This window comes from Bidens hawaiensis, unplaced genomic scaffold (genome assembly GCF_021521415.1).
Source record: "Bidens hawaiensis isolate Kalapana, Puna unplaced genomic scaffold, B.hawaiensis_p1.1 tig00035164_1, whole genome shotgun sequence".
Lineage (NCBI taxonomy): Eukaryota > Viridiplantae > Streptophyta > Magnoliopsida > Asterales > Asteraceae > Bidens > Bidens hawaiensis.
In genome coordinates, this window is record NW_027496132.1 from 185,281 (window position 1) to 207,499 (window position 22,219).

At 35.1% G+C, this 22,219-nt stretch overlaps 2 protein-coding genes and 1 pseudogene across 4 annotated transcripts; all 3 read right to left on the reverse strand.

Moving 5' to 3' along the window:
• Window positions 1-798: 798 nt before the first annotated feature.
• On the reverse strand, window positions 799-9,354 carry LOC143587164 (uncharacterized). Of its 2 annotated transcripts, XM_077068533.1 has the most exons (9): window positions 9,220-9,354; window positions 7,480-7,575; window positions 5,806-6,218; window positions 4,978-5,044; window positions 3,597-3,650; window positions 2,353-2,421; window positions 2,007-2,072; window positions 1,830-1,898; window positions 799-983 (listed from the first exon to the last, which is right to left on the reverse strand). In XM_077068533.1, the coding sequence occupies exons 1-9, from the start codon at window positions 9,328-9,330 to the stop codon at window positions 909-911; spliced, it is 1,020 nt and encodes a 339-aa protein (XP_076924648.1). In that variant the 5' UTR covers window positions 9,331-9,354; the 3' UTR covers window positions 799-908. The 2 variants fall into 2 exon arrangements, with proteins under 2 accessions (XP_076924648.1, XP_076924649.1); XM_077068534.1 differs by lacking the exon at window positions 3,597-3,650.
• Window positions 9,355-11,127: 1,773 nt separating this feature from the next.
• LOC143587161 (berberine bridge enzyme-like 8 pseudogene) lies at window positions 11,128-13,184 on the reverse strand (annotated as a pseudogene). Its single transcript, XR_013144831.1, has 2 exons — window positions 12,518-13,184; window positions 11,128-12,029 (listed from the first exon to the last, which is right to left on the reverse strand). The product of XR_013144831.1 is annotated as a berberine bridge enzyme-like 8 pseudogene (transcript).
• A 1,897-nt stretch (window positions 13,185-15,081) lies between these two features.
• Window positions 15,082-21,606, reverse strand: LOC143587165 (putative histone H2A variant 3). Its single transcript, XM_077068535.1, has 2 exons — window positions 21,461-21,606; window positions 15,082-15,517 (listed from the first exon to the last, which is right to left on the reverse strand). Exons 1-2 carry the CDS (start codon window positions 21,575-21,577, stop codon window positions 15,221-15,223), a joined length of 414 nt encoding a protein of 137 aa, XP_076924650.1. The 5' UTR covers window positions 21,578-21,606; the 3' UTR covers window positions 15,082-15,220.
• Between the last annotated feature and the right edge of the window lie 613 nt (window positions 21,607-22,219).

The window sequence follows — 22,219 nt, forward strand, 5'->3', positions numbered from 1 at the left end:
CCTCACCCATTCACACACCCCTAAATCCCCAATACCATCTCCCCCCTCCCCCCCCCCCCCCCAAAAAAAAAAAAAAAGCCCTTAACGGGTGTAAATGTTGAAGGTGAAATGAGGTCCACTTCTTTAGCTAGTCACCAAATTTTCTTTACCTTTTAAAAAAAATTGTCTTAATTGTTTAGTTAAGCACTATAGCCTTGTGAAAAGGTGGTTTCGTTAAAACCTCGCTACTTATGTGACAAAGACGTGACACTTTAACAAGCTTTTTTAGTTGAACCACTAGTATATATAATCCACTAACTTTGCATCCACAAGACCCCCCCCCCCCCCAAAAAAAAAAATGAAGAACGTCATGTTTCATGAGTTAACCAAGGAAATCTAACACGAAACGAAACGAAAAAAAGTTTATTCACGTCAAAACACAACAAAAACTTGATAATGGCGTCAACCACATGTCCACAAGAACCTCAAAATTCGCTTATTCACGGGTCGATATGGAGACAACTGGTAACACAAAAAAAAATCAAACTTCCTTACATATTTATTTATAACAATACAAACTTACACCCACAAACAGAGCAACTCGTGAACCCACTAGGCTGACCAAAAACTGAAGCGTTTAGCTAGCATGTTCAATGTGACGAAATAACCCCGGCCTGTTTAGGTTAAACTCCAGCGCACAAATTTGATGTAAGCTTCATGACTTGTTTTCACGTCGTGTAAAAGAACAAGACAAATTACAAACTAAAGAGAAGGGACCCCGGTTTGTTGCTAGATTTAAAAACAAGATAATGTAACAAGGATAACTAATTTCACTTACTATTTGTTAACAGATATCTACAGCAAAACAAAACATGAGTACGCTTTCATGGTGTTTAAAACGACGATCATAATAAACCTAGTCAGATAGGTCAGTTAGCCACGAGGTCATCTGTGTCAAGTTCGTTGTGATTTTCTAGTTCTTTCAGCGTTGACCCTACAAGAGACTGCAAGTAGAATGGGCAAAAAAGTAAACAGATATTATAATAGAAATTAAAATTAATAGAGTTAAATGCTATTTATAACAAAAACTATATCATTTAAATAAGGAATATTGGTTTAAAATAATCCCAACTATGCCCTGTTGGCAAATAGCAGTCCCAACTTTAAACTTGGTTTTTAACGGACCGCGACTAACAGATGTTAACCCAATTAGTGATTTGCTGACGTGGACCTTCTTCTCCGGTCACATCACGCCGGAAACCTGCAACTCGCCTCCATTCTCCCTAATATCGTTACACCGTCTCTCTCTATCTTTCCCCTCATTCGAAACCTAACCGACGTGCCGCCGTTGTTGTCTCTGGCGAAGTCCGCCCTCTTCAATCATGCACCATTCGAGGTAATTGACACATCATTCGACTCGTTTTGATCCCCTTAACAAAAGCCCTATGCTTATTTTGTAAATCGTGTAACATTGATTTCAAATTTTTGAAATTAAGATCGGGTTTGGTATCTAGGGATTGGCCATGGAAGAAGATGAAATCTACTTCATTTTTTAATTTCCGATGTCTTTTGAAGAGGGAGGGAGACAGTTTGACGATATTAGGGAGAATGGAGGCGAGTTGCAAGTTTCCGGCGTAATGCGGCTGAAGAAGAAGGTCCACGTCAGCAAATCACTAACGGAGTTAACATCCGTTAGTCGCGGCACGTTAAAAATAAATACCCCTTTAGTTGGGACCGCCACCAGCCAAGTTTAAAGTTGGGACTGCTATTTGCCAATAGGGCATAGTCGAGATTATTTAAAACCAATATTCCTTTAATAAATAGTTAAATACTCGTTTGGAGAGACTAACCTGGAGTTCCTCTTCACAAATTCTAAGTTTCTCACCGTAATCCTTCACGTTAAGAAAACATTTATAAAGCTGCACAAATAGTTAATACATATCATGTATAAAAGCAAAAGTTCACAAAGCTGAATATATGAATATAAACAAAATAAATAATAATAATAATAATAATGGCAAAAGCACCTTATTTAGCTGTTTCATTCGATTTAAAGTAAGTTTCCTGGCAGAAGCTAGTGCATCCTCCAGTTTCTGCAACGACCAAAAATATAAGATTAGCACTGTAATATTGTAATCTTGAAACCCTTTCTGACTAAATTTTTGTACGGTTTTGTATATAGCGTGTTGAAGTGTTTATAAAGTATATTACTAATAGATATTTGCGTAAGGTGTTTAGTAAGTTGTATGCAATAAAAACTTCACACCATTTGAAACTTTCGGCCCGTTTCCCTTTTAGCTAATTTTTCAAATTTTGCATGACTCTATGATTAGTAAATGGGTCAATATTTGAAAATAAATCCACTTTTTAAACCTGAGATTTGTCTTGCAGCTTAGATACATGATCACCTCTCTCTTCTGCAAGCTCTTCCATGCGAGTAACCTGGGAAATGCGATTCATGGTTAGTATCCACAAAAAACTAACATTGGATTATTAAACTTCATATCACACACACATGTATGTTTCAAATTTCAGAGTAGTTTGAAGTTCAAGTTTGTATATATATATATATATATTTAAATTGAACTTGTATGAAATAACCATTAAAAAACAACCAAACGATTTACAATGAACTTGTATATATTTGAAGTTGATAAGAATGTAACTGACTTTTGCTAAACGGGTTGTGTTCACGGGTTAGCGAGTCGAACCCAAAAATCGTGTCACACACATGAACCTCCAAACACGACATGTGTATTTGCAGGTTGACACGAACACGACTCGTTTAATACGAATTTGTTTTTGGTATATTTATGCTTACAAAATCTATACTTGCATATTATTTTAACTTTTTTTAAGCAACTATGTTTAAACTTTAAGCTATGTCAATTTATTTTTAAAATTCCAAATTGTGGCATAAAAATATCCAAACAGTTTTTAGTTATTACATAAAATACATTTAAGTAAAAAGGAAAAACAAATTAATTTGTCACACAGATCAACGCATGAACCCGCCAAGTTGACACAAACACGACATGTTTAGTTAAAAGTGTTCGCGGTTCGACCCAAGACTGACCCAAATCCGTTTAGGCTAAACCCAAACCCACGAAACTCGTGTGAGGTTCGTGAAGTGCTCTCGTGTTTTGTCAAAAATTCACGCCCCTACCGTACCATCTATAAAGTACCTCTTGGGTTTAAACAAAAACAATTAGGCATCATAGTGATAACTATAGAAAATTAAACCAAGCTTTTTTTAATTGAATTATTTTTTAAAGATTGAAAATTTATTGTGTTTCAACAATATATTATTGCTTGGAAACCAGTCAAATGGGCCAAGTGTTTTTAAATGCTTGAAACCACCTAAATCACTTTATTAAAAAAAATGCCATTATTCAAATGATATAGTTTTCATAGTCTTATTTAATACATTAATTTACTGCGTTAAAAAAATGAAAAGTGTTGATGACTGGCCCAGCCTGACCCAGACTGTTTGGGCCCGTATTAAAAAATTATGTGCTTTGACCCATTGATCCAACCTGCCCACTTGACCCATTACAAGCAACATATTACATATTAACAATGACAAGAAGAGCGTTGATATATGCAAAGATTCAAACCTCTTTTTGGAGTTCTTCTATTCTTTGGTGTGAGATGTCGAGTTGTTTTGAAACCTATAATGGATTCATAGGGTACTCACATAAGATGGTATTTCAATAATAATATAATATCCATGGTGTTAAAACATTTTTCATAAATAACTTGTATTTGCTTTCAATAATAATCTAGCGTGTCCTTTCCAGTGTGGTGTAGTGGTAGGAGGCTTGGGTTTCTCAATGGAGACCCAAGTTCAATCCTCACTTACAACACTTTTGGGGGGACATGGGTTACTCAATGAAGGAAGACTGGGATATTTGTGATCTCCAGTTCGATCCTAACGGCGTCCAGGTTTTACCACCAGTGGGCCTTCAGCAGGTGGGTTTTCCCCGGAACTGGAGATACCTCGTACGGAGTGCCTAGGCATCCTATGTTTGTTGGCCGTTCAAAAATTAAAAAAAATAATAATAATGATAATAATAATAATAATAATAATAATAATAATCTAATGTTTGAAATAAATGATTTAGGACACTTTATGCATCAATAACAAACACACTATGGGTGAATATAGGCATGTTCCTTTTAAGCTATTCTTCGTTTGACTCGTTGCAGATAAAACATAACCCAAATCGACTGATTCATAAGACAATTCCCATTCACAAACCACCCCAACCCAAACTTTATTATAAAATTAATTTCTCTCTCTTCCACATACCCAACCCAACCAAACCCAAACCTTTCACACTCATTAGCAACCCAAACTTCAATATTTTTTATTAAATAGATATAATTTGTAATTGTTTTTTATTAATAATTGTTGTTTTTTTATTAAAAGTGTTTATAAATATAAAAAATAATTTCTTTATTTAAAAATAACCAATACGAAGTTGACAAGTGTCGGATAATGAATTATATAATAAGATAATGTTAGATTGTTTAGATAATAAGTTTTATCCGAAAAATCTTATGAACCAATACGGAGTTGACAAGTGTCGGATAATGTATATCACTAATGATTAATATTTAGTTTATTATAAAAATATATTTTTTTACAATCTTATGTTTTTAATAAAATTTATACCTGTGTGTTCACAAAAAAAAAAAAAAAACTAAACCAATACTGTGTTTTTAGATTTTTTTTAAAACTTATTTATTAAAAGTTATTAAGGAAAAACATTTTTAGTGTTAAAATTAATTAGTATGAAAAGAAAAGGAAAAATAAATTAAAAGGTGAACCAATAATTTAGTGACATGTGGCCATGATGGTAGTGGGCAAGCTAGTTTGTGGTGGGAAACTACTTTGACCAAGTTTGGTGATTTTTTCTTTTTTTTTATTTTCAAATAGTGTCCCAACCCAAACTAATTCACCAATGGGAGTGGTACATAGAAGTAGTTCTCTACCTGATCATGATCTCCATGACTTGAACCTGAGGGATACTCTCTGCTATGGCGCTCTTTTAAATCTGAACTGCATAAAAGCATCAGAAAGAACAATTAAATAAAGTTCTTTATTGACCGAAAAGTAAAAAATTTTTCCTCGTTAAAGATGTTTTTAATTGTACTGAAGATTAGTTTTTCATTAAGCATATGATCAGACAATCAGTATTTTTCAACATAAAACTGCAAGTCTGCAACGACTAGTTTTTCTATGTCTTGTGTTCATTCTGTTACACGCATGCTTTCTTATGCTTATATGTACAAAAAAATGTAGACAGCACATCTAAATTTATTATATTTAAAAAGAGTTAATTACACAAATGGTCACAGTGGTTTGGCCCACGTAACACTTTTGAGAACTAACTTTTAAAAGTTGCAAATTTTGGGTTTTGTGGTTTTAAATTTGTAACAAGTTTGGGGTTTACGGCTAACTTACATTAAAATTTCTGTTAACTTTTTAAAACGACAGAAAAAGTTAACAGAAGGAAAGTTAAATCTTAAGCCCCAAACTTGTTACAAATTTAAAACAATGACAGCCAAACTTGCAACTTCTACAAGTTTGTACCCAAAGATGATACTTAGGCCAAACTACAGGGGTGTCTTAAAGACAATTTGTCATTTCCAACAGCAAAAAGCTTGTTGAAAATGGCATAAACAAAACCAAATTAATATTTATGTGCCCTCTAAATTTGTTTTAATATATGGTAAGTCTCAGTAAAAACTTTTGCATAATGATGTTATGATCAACGCAATATAGTAAGTATTGAGGTTATATTAAAATTACAATCTTACCCATTTGTTAATTTTGCAGGTTGATCTTTATACTTATTCCCACTTCTTACTGTCTCTTTTTCTTGATCCATGTCTGATTGGTCACGGTCTCTTTCACGTTCAAGGTTAATGTCATCCGAATCATTATCTCGATCACGTCCCTTGTCCCGGTCAACAAAACGATCCCGAGACCGGTCAACATCACGGCCCCGGGCATACCCTCTTTCTTTGCCTTGATCACGATCTCGAGACCATTCTCGGTTTTGGTCCCGAGAACGATCACGTTCACGACCGTAGTTTCTATCTCTACCTCTGTCAAAGTCCACATCTCGATTATTATTATTATTACTATGATGGAAATTGTCACGGCCAAAGTTTGACCTCCCACTTCTGGTTTTGACTTCGTTGACTTTTACAACACGTCCATCAATAGTCTAGCAGAGATCCATTAAATCAAACAATTAGATAAATTACAGCTAAATAGCTAAAACTGAAAACAGAAGTGTTATCTGTAGAGGTGAAAATGGGCGGGTTGGACAAAGGTTTGGGGGAAGGCCTGTAAACGTACAGAATGAACACGAATGCGGCATGTTTATGTTTGTTCGATTATGTTTAACCGAACAAATGATCAAAAACAATTAAAAACGAACGAACGAACATAGCACAAGGTCTTCTTGTTTGCGTTCATTCGTTAAGAAAAAAATGATCGCGTTCGTTTATATCCATTCATTAACAATATAAACAGACAGTTCACAAACGTAAAAGAACGAACATAACATAACATAGATGAATGAACATAAATGAGCTCAAACCAATTAAACGTAATGTGAAGAATAACGTGCCGGGCCTAGAAAGTAATTAAAAGTAGACTAAATTGTAATGGGGCTAAAAGATTTAAATAAATATATTAACGAACTTAAACAAGCGAGCATAAACTAACGAACATAACCGAACTGTCACGAACAAAAATGAACAAACAAGACATGTTTTCAGTTTGTTTGCTTAACTAAATAAACAAAAGATTTGTTCATGTCCGTTCGTTTATTAAATAAGGAACATAAACAAACTTCCCACCAAACCGTTCAGTGAACGTTCTGTTCATTTATGGGCCTAGGTTTGGGTGAAAGCAGGTAAATCCGTAAATTTTATGTGCCGATCGAAATCAGTCGGGTTGGGCCGAAACAGCCAACAATTTTGTGTCCATTTCTCAATAAGTTGTAAACAGTTGATGTACTAAATATGGTTTAAACAAACTATATGGCTAAAATCTATACATTTATTTTTAGTAAAACAATTTAAGGCATTATAAGCACTTGAATACAATTATACAAGCTTGCAACTTTTAACCTGTTTCCATAGAAATTAGCTGAGATTGTCACCTCTAATGCATAGCAGTTTAATGGCCAAAAACATAAACATATAACTAACTATATCATTTATATATGAATGGGTTGATTAGGATTGTGTTTTATCTCTAATGGGCAAAAAAATATTTGACATCAAAGATCTCAAATTTTGCACAGGCTGCTTTGGGTTCAACACAATGTCACAGCCTGACTTGTTTTGACCTGTATTAAATTTTTTTTACTCATTTTGAACAGTTATCCGACCCACCAATTATGCCACCTCTAATGCATAAGATTGATGACCAAAAATATTTATAAAAAACATCAGAACGTAACTAATTGAAAATACCCTTCCATCCATATCACTGATGGCATTAACTGCAGATCGTGGATTTGTAAAAGTAACAAACCCGAAGCACTTTCCACCTACTCCACCATTAATTATCTGGAAATGAAATGTAAAGCAGGCATCATTACTCATTAGATGAACTTTTATTCAGGAAACAATGTCAGTGTAAGACTGAAACAACATGGTAGTAGAATAGTAGATAAACATTACAAAGCACTATCAGATATGCATTAACATTACAAATAAGCATTGCAGTAAGAAACTGATAGCAACAGTTACACCTTATTCCAAATGCTACAACGGTGTAGGCATCAGTTTTGGATTGACAACCAATGGACTTATCATCAAAAGTTAGATTATAAAAAATTTTCAGAGATACGTGAATGGATCACTATTGTTGCTATGGGAATTTGTATAAAGGTTGACCTTTTCTAGGCTATTATATGTTCTGTACAGAGTTGAGAATTGAGTTGGGACTGAATCATTTAAGTGAGCCCACCGTGTATATTATCAAAGAAGATCAAGTAAGCACTGATAAGTTAGACGGTGAGATCGTTTTAAACAACTCAATCTCATCTCAAATTCTTAACTCCACACACATGTAATAGCTAAGAAAAACACAACACCTATACCAATTCCAATAGCAACTATCGTGGTCCATTCAGGTAAACTGAAAACGCCTCACAAACTTAAGCTTTTGAGCTCGACCCCATTGATTAGCAGTCCAAGATCGATTTCTTCACTCTTGGACCGAACCGAACCGAACCAAACCAAACCAAGTAAGGCCTTGTTCATGTTCGTTCGTTAAGCTTTTATGGGGCAAGTGAGCGGTTCAAGAACACGTAACCAAAGGAAATTTCTCGTTCATGTTCGTTCATTAAAGAAATGAACTTATTCGTTAACGTTTCACGAACACAAAGAACGTTTAATTTTATTTGGCTAACCGAGAACAGTCGGTGTCAACAGTTCGGTCCGCCTACCAAGTTTGTGTTGGCGTTTTTTAACACTCATACTCATATGCTAATTTACATATTAACTGTTCTTCACATAATGCACATGTATATATATTTTCGTTTTATAGTTTAAAAAACTTTGCTCAAATCCATACGATAAGATTACAAAAGTCATTAAAAAAAAATATTTAAAACCTTTAATGAACAAAACATAAACAAACAGACATTAACAAACATAATCGGACGTAAACGAACACATTATCAAACATTCACGAACGCAATTGAACGAGCATGACCTCCATTTAGGGCTGCAAACGAACACGAACAGTACCTTGTTCATGTTCGTTTGTTAAGGAAATAATGTGTTCACGAACACTTACCAAACAAGATATTATGTCCGTGGTTCATTAATGTGTTATCGAACACAAATAAAATGTTTAGATAAAATAAATAAATGTACAAAAAGCTTTCAGGAACAACAATTGAACAAACAGAGGCCGTTTGTTTAACTAATCCAACGAAATTTCCTGTTCATGTTGGTTCATTTATTAAGCGAACGAACATCCAGCCGAACGGTTCACCAACAGTTTCATCGCCGAAAATTAAATTAAGTTCAAAACATAATCAAATAATTAACACGAATCACACACTAATAATCAACAAACAACAATTAGCATACAGATTAACAAATTGACGAACACGCATACAATTATTATTATTATTATTATTATTATTATTATTATTATTATTATTATTATTATTATTATTATTATTATTAACGGTGTACCTTAACGGCGATAACTTGGCCGTAAATGTCGAAGGCGTTACGAAGAGTGTTTTCAGTGGAATCGTACGGCAGGTTGCCGACGTAAACGGAGTTATCGTCGTCAATCGTCATTACACCGGAACCCTAATTCGCCGGAAATTATTATTATTATTATTATTATTAAGTAATTAACAAGGAGCTAGACGTTAGTAGAAAGCTGAAGCCCCCAATTCTAACGAACAAGTTTGTTGATGCAGTGTTTGATTGTACTCTACCTACAAGTTATCGATGCAGTTCTTTATGTATAGAAAAATTAATAACTTTTGTTGTGAAGTCATCATCAAGATTCGTCATATCATATTGTGTCACATGACGGTAACTAGATCAAATCCTTCACCCCTTATCGTTCGTGCCACCGTTCGCTTGAGCCTGTGCAATAGGGCTGTTCACGAGTCGAGCCAGGATGGGTTCGAGCTCGACTTCGAAATTATACAAGGCAGCGCAGCTAGGCTCGAGCTTGATTTTGAAGCTAAACGAGCCTAAGATCGAGCTAACGAGCCGAGCGGAGCTTGGGACAAGATTGGCTTGATTACAAAAATAAGTCAACTTAGCTCAGGTTGTTTCAAATCAAGTTTTTTTAGCTAATTTTATTCGAGATTTTATGGAGCAGACCTAGGATTCAAGCTATGAACTTTTTGAACATCCCTTTTGTGCCCCTATCCCTTCACTTTTTGCCTATCGCGACCGCTAACTAGCCCGCGTGTACCGTTGAAGCCACCGTTCGCTTGATTCCCGTTGCGATTTTCACGAGTGACGTCGCTCAATTTTCCTATTGAAGACATCGTTCGCTAGACCACAACACATAGTTTTAACTTGCCATTAGCCTAGGAAATAATATTTTTTTATCGATAATAGCCAAAATAGAAATATGTTTAATTTTGTTTTAAAATTGCAAATACGATTCCGCAGTACGACATGAATAAATATATGATTCGTGTTTTAGACAATTTAACCCTCAAATTCGTAATCTTTCCAACGAGACATGATTGCCATACTAGGGGACGTTAAACCGTAAATGGAAATTAAAAAAGCCTTGTCAAATAAAAAAAAAAACTTAATGTACATTTTACTATGTGGTTGTATTTGTAGCATTAAGACTTGCAAAATAGTCGTAATCAACGAGACATCGTGAGTGACGTGGCTTAATTTATCTATTGAAGACATCGTTTGCTAGAACCACAACTCATAGCTTTAACTTGACATTAGCCTGGAAAATAAAATTTTATTTATTGATAATAGTCAAAATAAAAATATGTTTAATTTTGTTTTAAAATTGCAGATATGATTCGGCAGTACGACATGAATAAATATATGATTCTTGTTTTAGACAATTCAACCCTCAAACTCGTAATCCTTCCATCAAGACATGATTGCTATACCAAGGAAAGTTAAACCGTAAAAAATGGAAACTAAAAAAGCCTTGTCAAATAAAAAAAATAAAAGAAAAAAGCTTAATGTATATTTTACTATGTGGTTGTATTTGTAGCATTAAGACTTGTACAATAGTCGTGTATAGAAATAAAGATAATCTAAAATGGATGCTAATTGATGTCATGTTAGAGAATATGACTTGTTGAGTTCACATTTATAAAAAACGATTCACAATGTACAAGCATATACTTGCATAAAATAGTTCATAATTGTATATATACTAGCATACAGTATTGTGACAAAAAAACCTTGAGAGTACATATTAATATTCATCCAATTCCCGTTTGATGTCACTGATTGTTTTTCTATGTTCATTTAGTTCAAACTTCTGTTTGGTTAATTAACTGAACCGAATCATAACTGTGCTTCGAGTTGTATTCTAAATTATTAGACAAGTGGTTACATGAATTTCTTACAAGTTATTTGATAATCCAAAAGTCACAAAATGACATGGTATACTTCATAAAGATGGCTAAGTTGGGATACTTTGCTCGTTATTTTCACCTTCACCAATCTTTTAAAATTAGCCTCTTTGAAAGACTTAACCCCATACACACCCCCCTCAAGAAAACTATTCCTCCCATTATGATTAACACCAATATCCAAATCCCTATAATTCAAATAAGCTTCTCTAGGAGACTTTGACACGAATGGAGTCATGTATTCATACAAAACCCTAATCAAGTTGATATAATGATTCGCGGCATCCACACCATCTTCGGTCCAATCCAACGTGTATTGGATCTTCGCTATGTTCCCAGCTCGATGCGGGAATGGTTTAGCGAACTCGGAAATCTCGTCCATTCGTCCACCGTAAGGGTTGAGAGTTAACCCGACACGTTCTAACTCGACCATCTTGTTGAAGATAGACCTTAACCCTTGTTTAGAAATAGGTTGTTTTATATAATCGGATTTTCTTTTGAGATGAACCACTGTTCGCCTGACTCGATTCAGCAGAGTCGAGCCTGGCGGGGAGTTAAAGTACCATAAAAGTGATTGAGTCCAATTCATTTCTTGACAATCTAGTATTTGTAATCCTAGCTCTGGGAATCTTTTATCCGATATACTTATTAAGGTTGTTGTGTTACCAAGGAAAAAACCATGAAATGTGGCACGTATTGTTTTCTTGTCGTTTGTGTTGTTAATGTTCACAACATCAAGAAGCATTCTAATGAAGATATTATTATCCAACTTGTTAGCAACTTGTAGCCACTTGTGAGCAACGTTAGTAACGTTTTGTTCAAATGCTTTTCTCACATTAAAAACGGTTACCATGTCGGGAACACGTACTAGGTTTATTTTATACGAAATAACTACGCCGAAGCTCGCACCTCCACCACCTGTGAATTTAGGGACGAGCAAAAGCGAAACGTTAACAACAAAATTAATTTATAGAATCCGAACAAAACCGGCACTTATGGTTAAGTGAATATGATTGTCCAGCCATTTGATTATGGTTACGGTTAATATGTCTCCGTTAACTGACTTTAACATAAACCAAACCAAACTTGTATTTTATGTCTTTACAAATTTTATACCTCTATTTTCATATTTTGAATTTCTATTTTCCATCTTTTATGCCTCTATTTTTAAATTTTATAACTTTATTTATGTCTTTTACATCGTAACCGAACCAATTTCAACTTATTCCAAAAAAAACATGTATAGAAAATACATTGGACAATTAACCAAAACTGAACCATAACTGACGGTTAACTGACATCCAGTTATGGTTATGCATGCTAAGCATTACTCCTTAACCGAACCTTGGTTATAGTTAAGCCCTTATAAGTTATAACCAAACCAAACCGACTTTGCACACCCATACCTGTGATTGCCCAAAACAAATCTTCACCCATCGATTCACGATTCAAAAGTTTCCCATTAACATCAACGAGTTCAGCATCAATAATATTATCAACCGAAAGACCATGTTTTCGCATCATGTTACCGTACCCCCCTCCACTAAAATGTTCACCAACACCGACGGTCGGGCAAACACCAGCCGGGAAGCCATGAATGTTACTCTTTTGTGAAATCCTATAGTAAAGTTCACCTATGGTTGCACCAGCTTGAACCCATGCAGTTTCATTATCAATAGACATTAATTGAACGAATATTAAACATATCTAATATAAAAAAGGTTGGTTAGCAACATATGACAGACCCTCATAGTCATGACCACCACTTCTTATTTTCATTAACAAGTTATGTGTTTTGGCACATATGATGGAGGTTTGGACATGTGAAATGTCTAAGGCGGTGACGATTAGGGTCGGTTTTCGAGTGGTGGATTCGTTGAACTGAAGGTTACGAAGGTAGGATTGTAAGATGGTGGTGAAGGAAGAGTTGGCCGGAGTGTAGATGGCGCGGGAGATTGGAGTAGTAAGTTGCGGTGAGTTGATTAGGCATTGGATGAAGCTTTGTTGGGCATTGTTTGAAGTTGCTAATGAATGTTTAAACAAGAGGAAATAGATTATGGCAATGAGAAACATTGGTGATGTAAATTAGGAGTTATACTTAGCATGATATGCTATTTATATACAAATTAATAGTCAATTAGATTTAGAAAATGTATAAAACTAGTATTTAGACCGCACAAGTTGCGAAGGGGGCATAAGTTTGTGTAAAAAAGAGTGTAATTTAAATCTTAAATTATTAACATGAGGTTGGCTGCAAAATAAGTTACAATTCTACTTATTATCTTATCATGAGATAATATTAAACATTTATAGACAAATTAATAGTCAATTAGATTTTAAAAATGTATTACTATTATTATTATTACTAGTTTAATCTCTTCGATACAGTTATAATCAATAGAACAAAAATGTCAATTTGTTTAGTGTAGAATAAACCTTATTATCTGTTAGTTATAATTATCGTGAGTTAGCCGTCCAAATGATTTATAAATTATAAACTATTGTCTTTCATTCAATGAAAATATATATATATATATATATATATATATATATATGAGGGATATTTTGAGAACCTTGTTGATTTGTAAGAACTTAAGAATTCCATTCTAGGCCACACATTTAATTAAATGGATAGGAAATATGTGGTTAAGATTGAATCTGGCAAAAAAGTCAAACTAGGAGAGAGAATAAAGATGTGAGTGGTTACACAAACTTTTACGTCCGTTACACATGTGTAAAAAGTCGACTCGGTGCGTAAAAAATTATGTAATTTTTTTACGTGTATGTAACCTACATATATTACGCGTGTGTAAAAAAAATTCGAGAAAAAAAATCGTTACACTGAGTTCTTAAAACTAAAAGGGGTTCTTATTTGAAATCTCCCCTATATATATATATATATATATATAGGGTAAAGTTAAAATGAAAACACATTTGAGTTGTGAAAACTCGCGAAAACCCTATGTAACATCGTTTTTTTTTTGTTACATGTAATATATGTTGTAATATTTAATACAAAACATCGAATAATCAAAAAAAAATGTTTTGCTATTTTTTAGCATTTTTTTACTAATTTTTATATATGTTTTTAGGAGAGAGAAAAAGTTATATTTATATTTACATTTTTTATTCACTTTAATTGTGGACCACAAGATTTAAACATTAATTAAAAACATGTGATGGAGAATGGGTTTCTAGAGTTTCCACAACTCAAGTGAGTTTTCATTTTATACTTAGTATATATATATTGACCCAATTCTATAACTAGAAACCGGTCCACTTGATCTAACCCGACACCATATTGTGTTCGAGAAGGAATTACATCCAACAAAGCCTTGGCGTTGTTAGGTGACAAAACGGAATATAAAGTCACGCGCACATAAATGATAAAAGCAAAATAAGAACACCAGATATTCACATATTCTTATTAAGCACGATACGCATATTAAAACAAGTGACATGGTTATATTATATAGAGTTACAATTATGTTTGTAGCTTAAGGGCCAAGAGAACTAAAACGGGTTTTACAGCATGCATTAAAAGTTTTATTATGTAAATATATTATTTAAACAATACAATTTAAAACACTAAATATTTGTAATCTTGAAAAAAATTAATAACCTACAGCATGTTTTAACTTCTTTAGTATTTTATATTTTATGTTTATGTTTAGTAAATATAGTATTTTATGAACTTTTTTGCTATATGTTTACGTTTATGTTTAGAAACAGTCGATTCCATGTTCAAACCGCATTAAACCATTAAAATTTTCAAGCTGAACTGTGAACGAACCGTTTGAATCAGGCCAAACTGACTCAGTCGGTTATAACAGTTTTCAAGCAAATCTAGTTTAACATGCCAAACTCCCGGCTTTCGGTTTTCTTTGAAGCTTCAGAATCTGCTTCTAGACATATATGGTTATGCTTTAAAACTTCAAACAAAGAACCAACATGTCTAACAAGAACATTAAAAGACCAACAGTTGAATCGACACATCAATGCATGGTTCGAACCAGATCAATCACGTTCAATCTCAAAACAGTCCAACCAAGGCTGACTAGCTACCACTAGCGTTCTCAAAACACGATTAAAGCACGAAAACATAAGACCTACTCTTTAGACGATTTGTTGATGAGCGACTTGTGAATGTGAGGAATAACACCGCCACCGGCTATGGTTCCCTTGATCAAAGTGTCGAGTTCTTCATCACCACGGATTGCAAGTTGCAAGTGTCTTGGGGTTATACGTTTCACTTTGAGATCTTTGCTTGCGTTCCCGGCTAACTCAAGGACCTCAGCGGTTAGGTATTCCAAGATGGCTGCTGAGTACACGGCTGCTGTGGCTCCGACACGCCCGTTTGATGTGGATCTTTCTTTTAGAAGTCGGTGGATCCGACCAACTGGAAACTGCATGTGTTTTGGCAAAGTGCAAGAAAGTAAGGAACTGTTATTGAATGATTATTATAGTTGAAGTAACATCTGAGCATATAAAGTTGCTTCTAACACACACAATACATACACACATTCATACAAATCAATTACATCAAAACTAAACTAATACCTATCAATCATCACCATCTAAAATCCAAAAAGAAGCCATGCATCCGCCCAAGCATCACTAGTTGCAATTCCATTAAATCGTTGTCTTGAATCCACAAATAGCTAATTAAATCGTGCATTCAAGTAGTTCCACACACAAACATATATAATATTCACATAATCACACAAACCGACAGTATCAAAACAGAACAGCCATTGATCAATCCATCACTAGTCGCTGTATTTACATGATCATTCACATCTGTAATCCAAGAACAAATGGCTAAATCGACATCAAGCATGCAGCATAAAAGATATTCAAACAAACTGTTAACAGATTTATATCACAACTACAACTTCGTTGACTAACCACCAACTGTCACTACTTCGTTGATTAACCACCAATTATCACTATTTAACCTAAATCGCGTCTTGAATCAACATACAAATGACCTAATTGTCATCAAAGTCGATACAAACACTACATATCCAGAATCAGATCATAAATCATTACATCACAACTATAACTTAACTGATAAACCATCTATTAGAGCTAACTCAACCTAAATCACGTCTTAAATCCACAAATTAATGAGTACATCAAATTCGATACAATCAGACATTCAGAATCTGAACACAGATCTTATATCACAACTATAGCTACGCTGATCATCGATGGTCACTATTTAGTATTTAAACTAAATTACGTCTTAAAGCGACAAATAAACGATTTAATTGCACATCAGTTGATACAAACACCAGACATTCAGAATCTGAACAGAAATCATTATATCACAACTATAGCTTCTCTGATTAGCCATCGATTGTCACTGTTTAACCTAAATCACACCTAATCGTACATCAAAGACAATACAAACTCCAGACATTCAGAATCTGAACACAAATCATTATATCACAACTATCAATTATCGATATTTAACCTAAACAATATCTTGAATCCATGAATAAACGAACTAATTATAAATCAAACTTGATACAACCTACAAACAATTGACATTCAGAATCTGCATACAAATCATTAAATCACAGCTATAATTAACAATTAATTATCGTTATTTAACCTTCATCACACAAAAATGACCTAATCGTCCATCAGCATCGATACAGAACACAAGTAATTATATCACAGCTATGACTTCGCCTAAATCAGGTCTTAACGTAACAAATAAACTATCTAATTGTACATCGAAGTCAATACAAACAGCAGACATTCAAAATCTAAAAACAAATCCTTACATCACAATCAATACAAACATCACGCCAACAATCCACAAATAAACGAGCTAATAGTCCATCAAAGTCAATACAAACACCAGAACCAGACATTCATAATCTAAACATAAATCATTATATCATAACTAAAACATCACTGATTAACTATCAATTATTGCCATTTAACCTAAATCACATCTCAAATCCATGAATAAATGACCTAATTGTAAATAACAGTTGACAAAACTTGCAAATAACCGACATTCAGAATCAGCACGCAAATCATCATATCTTACGATTATACTAACGCTATTTAACCAAAATCATGTTTCAAATCCACAAAAAAACAATCAAAACGCAAACCAAAGTCGATACTCGATACAATTTGCAAACAATTAGCATTCAGAATCTGAACATAAATCATTACATCACAACTATAACAGCCGTTATTTATGTTGGGATGCGAAGGCCTTTAATTGGCCGGCCCTAGGTTGGTTTGAATTAAGGAAAAGGGCAGCCGGCCCTAATTAGTTCCTACCTAATTTAGATGACTTATTCCCCAAGCTAATCTTGTCCTATAAATACACATGATGTAATTGTATTCTTTGAGCACCTAATAAAGAATTTCCTAGTTGCAAAGTGGACGTAGGCATCTTGGCCGAACCACTATAAATCTCGTGTCTCTTATTTTTCTGCTTTCGTTTGTGCTTGTGTGTGGTTTTCCGCTGCGTACCGACTCTGATTCCTAACAACTGGTATCAGAGCTTTGGCTCGTTGTTTACACACGGTTTTGCACGGGTATCGATCGAGAAAAAAGGTAGAAGAGGCTGGTTTGAGAAGGGCTGCTACAGTGCCGCCGCTACAGTGCCGCGGTGAACAGTATCCGGCATGAACAGTGTTTCCGGCCGTGAACAGTGATTCCGGCGGTGAACAGTATTGTCAGAGATCTTCGTTTTTCTGGTTAACAGGGCTGTTCGGGGCTGTTTTTCAGGGGTGTTTGGGACGGTTTTCCGGGTGATTTTGCAATTAGAATTCCTGTTTTGGACTTCTTGGAGTTGCAGGTTTCACTCGGGCGTTGCAGGTGAAGCACCGGGTCGGGTGTTTCGGGTTTTAGCGTTTTTCTTTGGAGGTTGCTCGGCTTCAGGTTGTTCGTGTTTTTTTTTGGTTCTTTCTCGTTTGCAATGGCTGAAGACGGGAGGGTTCGATTTTGTCTAGGTTATTAACCGTAGGCATGAAATTTGATGATGATACTCAGGCTGTGATTTTGTTATCCTCTCTGCCTGAAAGCTGGTCAGGTTTTGTGACAGCGATCACGAATTCTGCGGGGGCTGGTACTTTGAAGTTTGACGGGATCCGGGATAGTGTTTTGGGTGAAGATATTCGCCGGAAGAACTCTAGTGGCGGGTCATCTTCAGAGTTACTTAATGTTGGCAGGGGAAGGGGAAATAACAGGAGCAGTGGGAGTAGGGGGAAAAGTTCAACTCGAGCTCTAAAGGATGTGAGGTGCTGGATCTGCGAGGAGTTTGGACATGTGAAAAATCAATGTCCAAGAAGGAACAAGGAAGAATCTGAGAAGAATGAAGGCAAAAAGCAGATAAACACATGTCAGGATAAATTTGGTTCTGATTCTGAAGAAGATGCTTTGATTTGCTGTACGGAGTCTTCTATTGATTCTTGGGCCATGGATTCTGCTTCATCGTGCCATGCCATGCACAGCGGGGATACGATGGTGAATCTAAAGGTTGGTAACTTTGGGAAGGTACGAATGGCTAATGGGGATGTTCTCGATGTTACGGGCATGGGTGACGTTACTTTAGTAACTGATTTGGGAACCACATGGAACTTGAAGAATGTCAGGGTTGTTCCAGCTTTGAAGAGTAAGCTTATCTCTGTCAGTCAGCTGGATAAACAGGGACTAGAAGTAAAGTTTGGTGGTGGCAAATGGAAGGTAACTAAAGGTAATCTGGTTATTGCTCGTGGAAACAGGCAAGGTTCATTATACATGGTGGAAGTACCTGTTGAGGGAAGCGTGGCCGTCCCTCAAAACAAAGTTAGGCTCACTGAGTCGAAGGGGCAAAAGAAGGTTCAGTTTGCAAGATTAGAGCCTTGTGCCAAAGTGATTCGAGCTGAGCGGAGTCGGAAGTCTAAACTAGGTCAGGGGTTCGGTGACAGTGGGAGCAAGGGACGTGTTCCGGTTACTGTTACAAAACAACGTTGGGTTTTGAAGACTGCTAGTCCGGCTGTGAAAATCTCTCTTGGAAGAATCTTGCTTAATAAGGAGAGTGGTAAAGGTCCTCGGTGTATCTCTGGATCCGGTGGAGTGTGCAAATCGGTTGAGACAGAGGAGGAGTTTGTGGCGGTAACAGTCACGACTGGGTTGGAGCTCGGGGGAGCTTCAACCGGCCCTTCAGTTAATTAATGAGGGGAATTGCAACTAGGGAGGTTTTGGAGTCTTAGCTTGTTCTGTGAGAACTGGAGGCTTGGAGGACTCAGACATAAAGAATACTGGAGTTACTGATGATGGGTTATTTGGATGAAATTGCTGAATATGCAAAGACCTTCGAGTGGGAGATTGTTGGGATGCGAAGGCCTTTAATTGGCCGGCCCTAGGTTGGTTTGAATTAAGGAAAAGGGCAGCCGGCCCTAATTAGTTCCTACCTAATTTAGATGACTTATTCCCCAAGCTAATCTTGTCCTATAAATACACATGATGTAATTGTATTCTTTGAGCACCTAATAAAGAATTTCCTAGTTGCAAAGTGGACGTAGGCATCTTGGCCGAACCACTATAAATCTCGTGTCTCTTATTTTTCTGCTTTCGTTTGTGCTTGTGTGTGGTTTTCCGCTGCGTACCGACTCTGATTCCTAACAATTTATACTAAATCGCACCATAAATCGACAAATAAACAACCTAATCGTATGTCAAAGGCAATACAAACACCATGCATTCAGAACCTGAACACAAATCATTATATCACAACTATAACTTCATCAATTACATCACAACTATAACTTACTCTAATTAACAAACAATTATCATTATTTAACATAAATCACATCTTAAATCCATAAATCAACAATTAAATGGTACATCAAATTTTACATTTATACCAACACTATTTAACCTAAATCACGTTTCAAATCCACAAAAAAACAATCAAAACGCAAACCAAAGTCGATACAATTTACAAACAATTAACATTCAGAATCTGAACATAAATCATTACATCACAACTATAACTTGGCTGATTAGCAAACAACTATCGTTAATTTATACTGAATCACGCCGTAAACCGACATATAAACGACCTAATCGTATGTCAAAGACAATACAAACCATAGTTATCAAATGCGTTAGGCGCACTTAAGGCGCATAGGCCTCTCTGAGGGCTTAGGCGCAAGGCGAAAAAAGCGTGGGCCTCAAATAAAAAAAGCGCAACTAAATAAAAACTTCTAAAAATTATTTTGCAAAAGAATATATATCACTTTTAAGTGTGTAATTCACTAACCAAAATAACCAAATTGTTCATACTTGAAAAAGAAATTTCATAAAATAATAAATACTAAAACAAAAGCCGAAAGATATTACTTTGCGATTTGCATAAGCAGTGTCGTTCAATATAACGAGAGGTCGGAGTTAATTTTGGCAATTTCTTGAATTTTAAGTCAGTTGTTTAAATGAGTGAAGTGCTAAATCAAAGAAAACCAAATAAAAAAGAATCAAAAAAATTCTGAATTGCAGATTTTTCTCCTAAAATTGCGCCTTCAGTCAAGGAAGTCACTATACCACCGACTCGCCCTAAAAAATCGCATAGGCGCCAAGACACACCGCTTTAAATAACTATGATACAAACACCACGCATTCAGAACCTCAACACAAATCATTATATCATAACTAAAACATCACTGATTAACTATCAATTATTGCCATTTAACCTACATCACGTCTCAAATCCATGAATAAACGACCTAGTCGTAAATAACAGTTGACAGAACTTACAAATAACTGGCATTCAGAATCAGCACACAAATCATCATATTTTACGATTATATAACTCACGTTTCAAATCCACAAAAAAGCAATCAAAACGCAAACCAAAGTCGATACAATTTACAAACATTACATCACAACTATAACTTTGCTGATTAGCAAACAACTATCGTTATTTATACTAAATCGCACCGTAAAACAAATAAACGACCTAATCATATGTCAAAGACAATACAAACTCCATGCATTCAAAACCTGAACACAAATCATTACATCAGAACTATAACTTCATCAATTAATTATCAATTACCACTATTTAACCTAAATCAAGCCCTAAACATCAAACATTCCGAATCAGAACACATTATAATCATATCACAGCAATAACCTCTCTTATTAACCATATCACTAATTAACCTAAATCACATCTCAAATCCACAAATCAACGGTCTAATCGAACATCAAAGTCGCTAATTAACCTAAATCACTATACCAAACGCTACAACTTCGCTGATTAACTATCGATTGTCATAAATTCAACAATCGAATCGTAATCGGAAGACAATTGTTATTATTATTATTATTACCTGAAGACCGGCACGAGAAGAACGAGAGGTAGGCTTCTTCTTATCCTTATCTTTATTATTATTATTGAGTGCTGCATTCTTTCCCATTATCAAACCTTTTGCTCCTTTACCTGACATCTTGTCTTGAATGAATGAATCAACAAAGCTGAAAGAAGAAGAAGAAAACGAGGGTTTTGACGGAAGATAATAATAATAATAATAATAATAATAATAATAATAATAGATGGTGTATTTATAGGCGGAAGAGTTTGTTTTAGGGTGGGATTGCAGTAGTGGTCCCTGAAGATATCCCCTATTTGCATATTTGATACTTTTATGATGAATATGCTTTCGTAATTTTTTTAGCGGTAAACGAATAAAGCCTAGCTATAGCCAGTGGGAAAAGGCGATCTCATACGCCTGTGATGCAGACAACGCTGGGTAATCCAGGTTCACCATATTCTATTTCAGGGGAAACTCGCCGCCTAAGGCCCACTATAGTTAATCCGGTTGGGATCGAATTTAACTTGGCATCGTAAATTTTCACTTCACCTCCGATGTTCATTATAATTTGTGTATTTGAAAGTTCCCGAAAAATAAAAATATAAAAAATGTTATTTTGTTTATTTTATAAATTTATTTATTTTTCTTATCAAAACTAGTTTCAAACCTCCCCTACCCGGTTCCCACTAGTTTGGACTTTTTTTCTCTTACGAAAATTGATTTAAACTAGAACCGGTTCTCATAAACAAGTTTTGACTATTTTTAGACGAACACGAA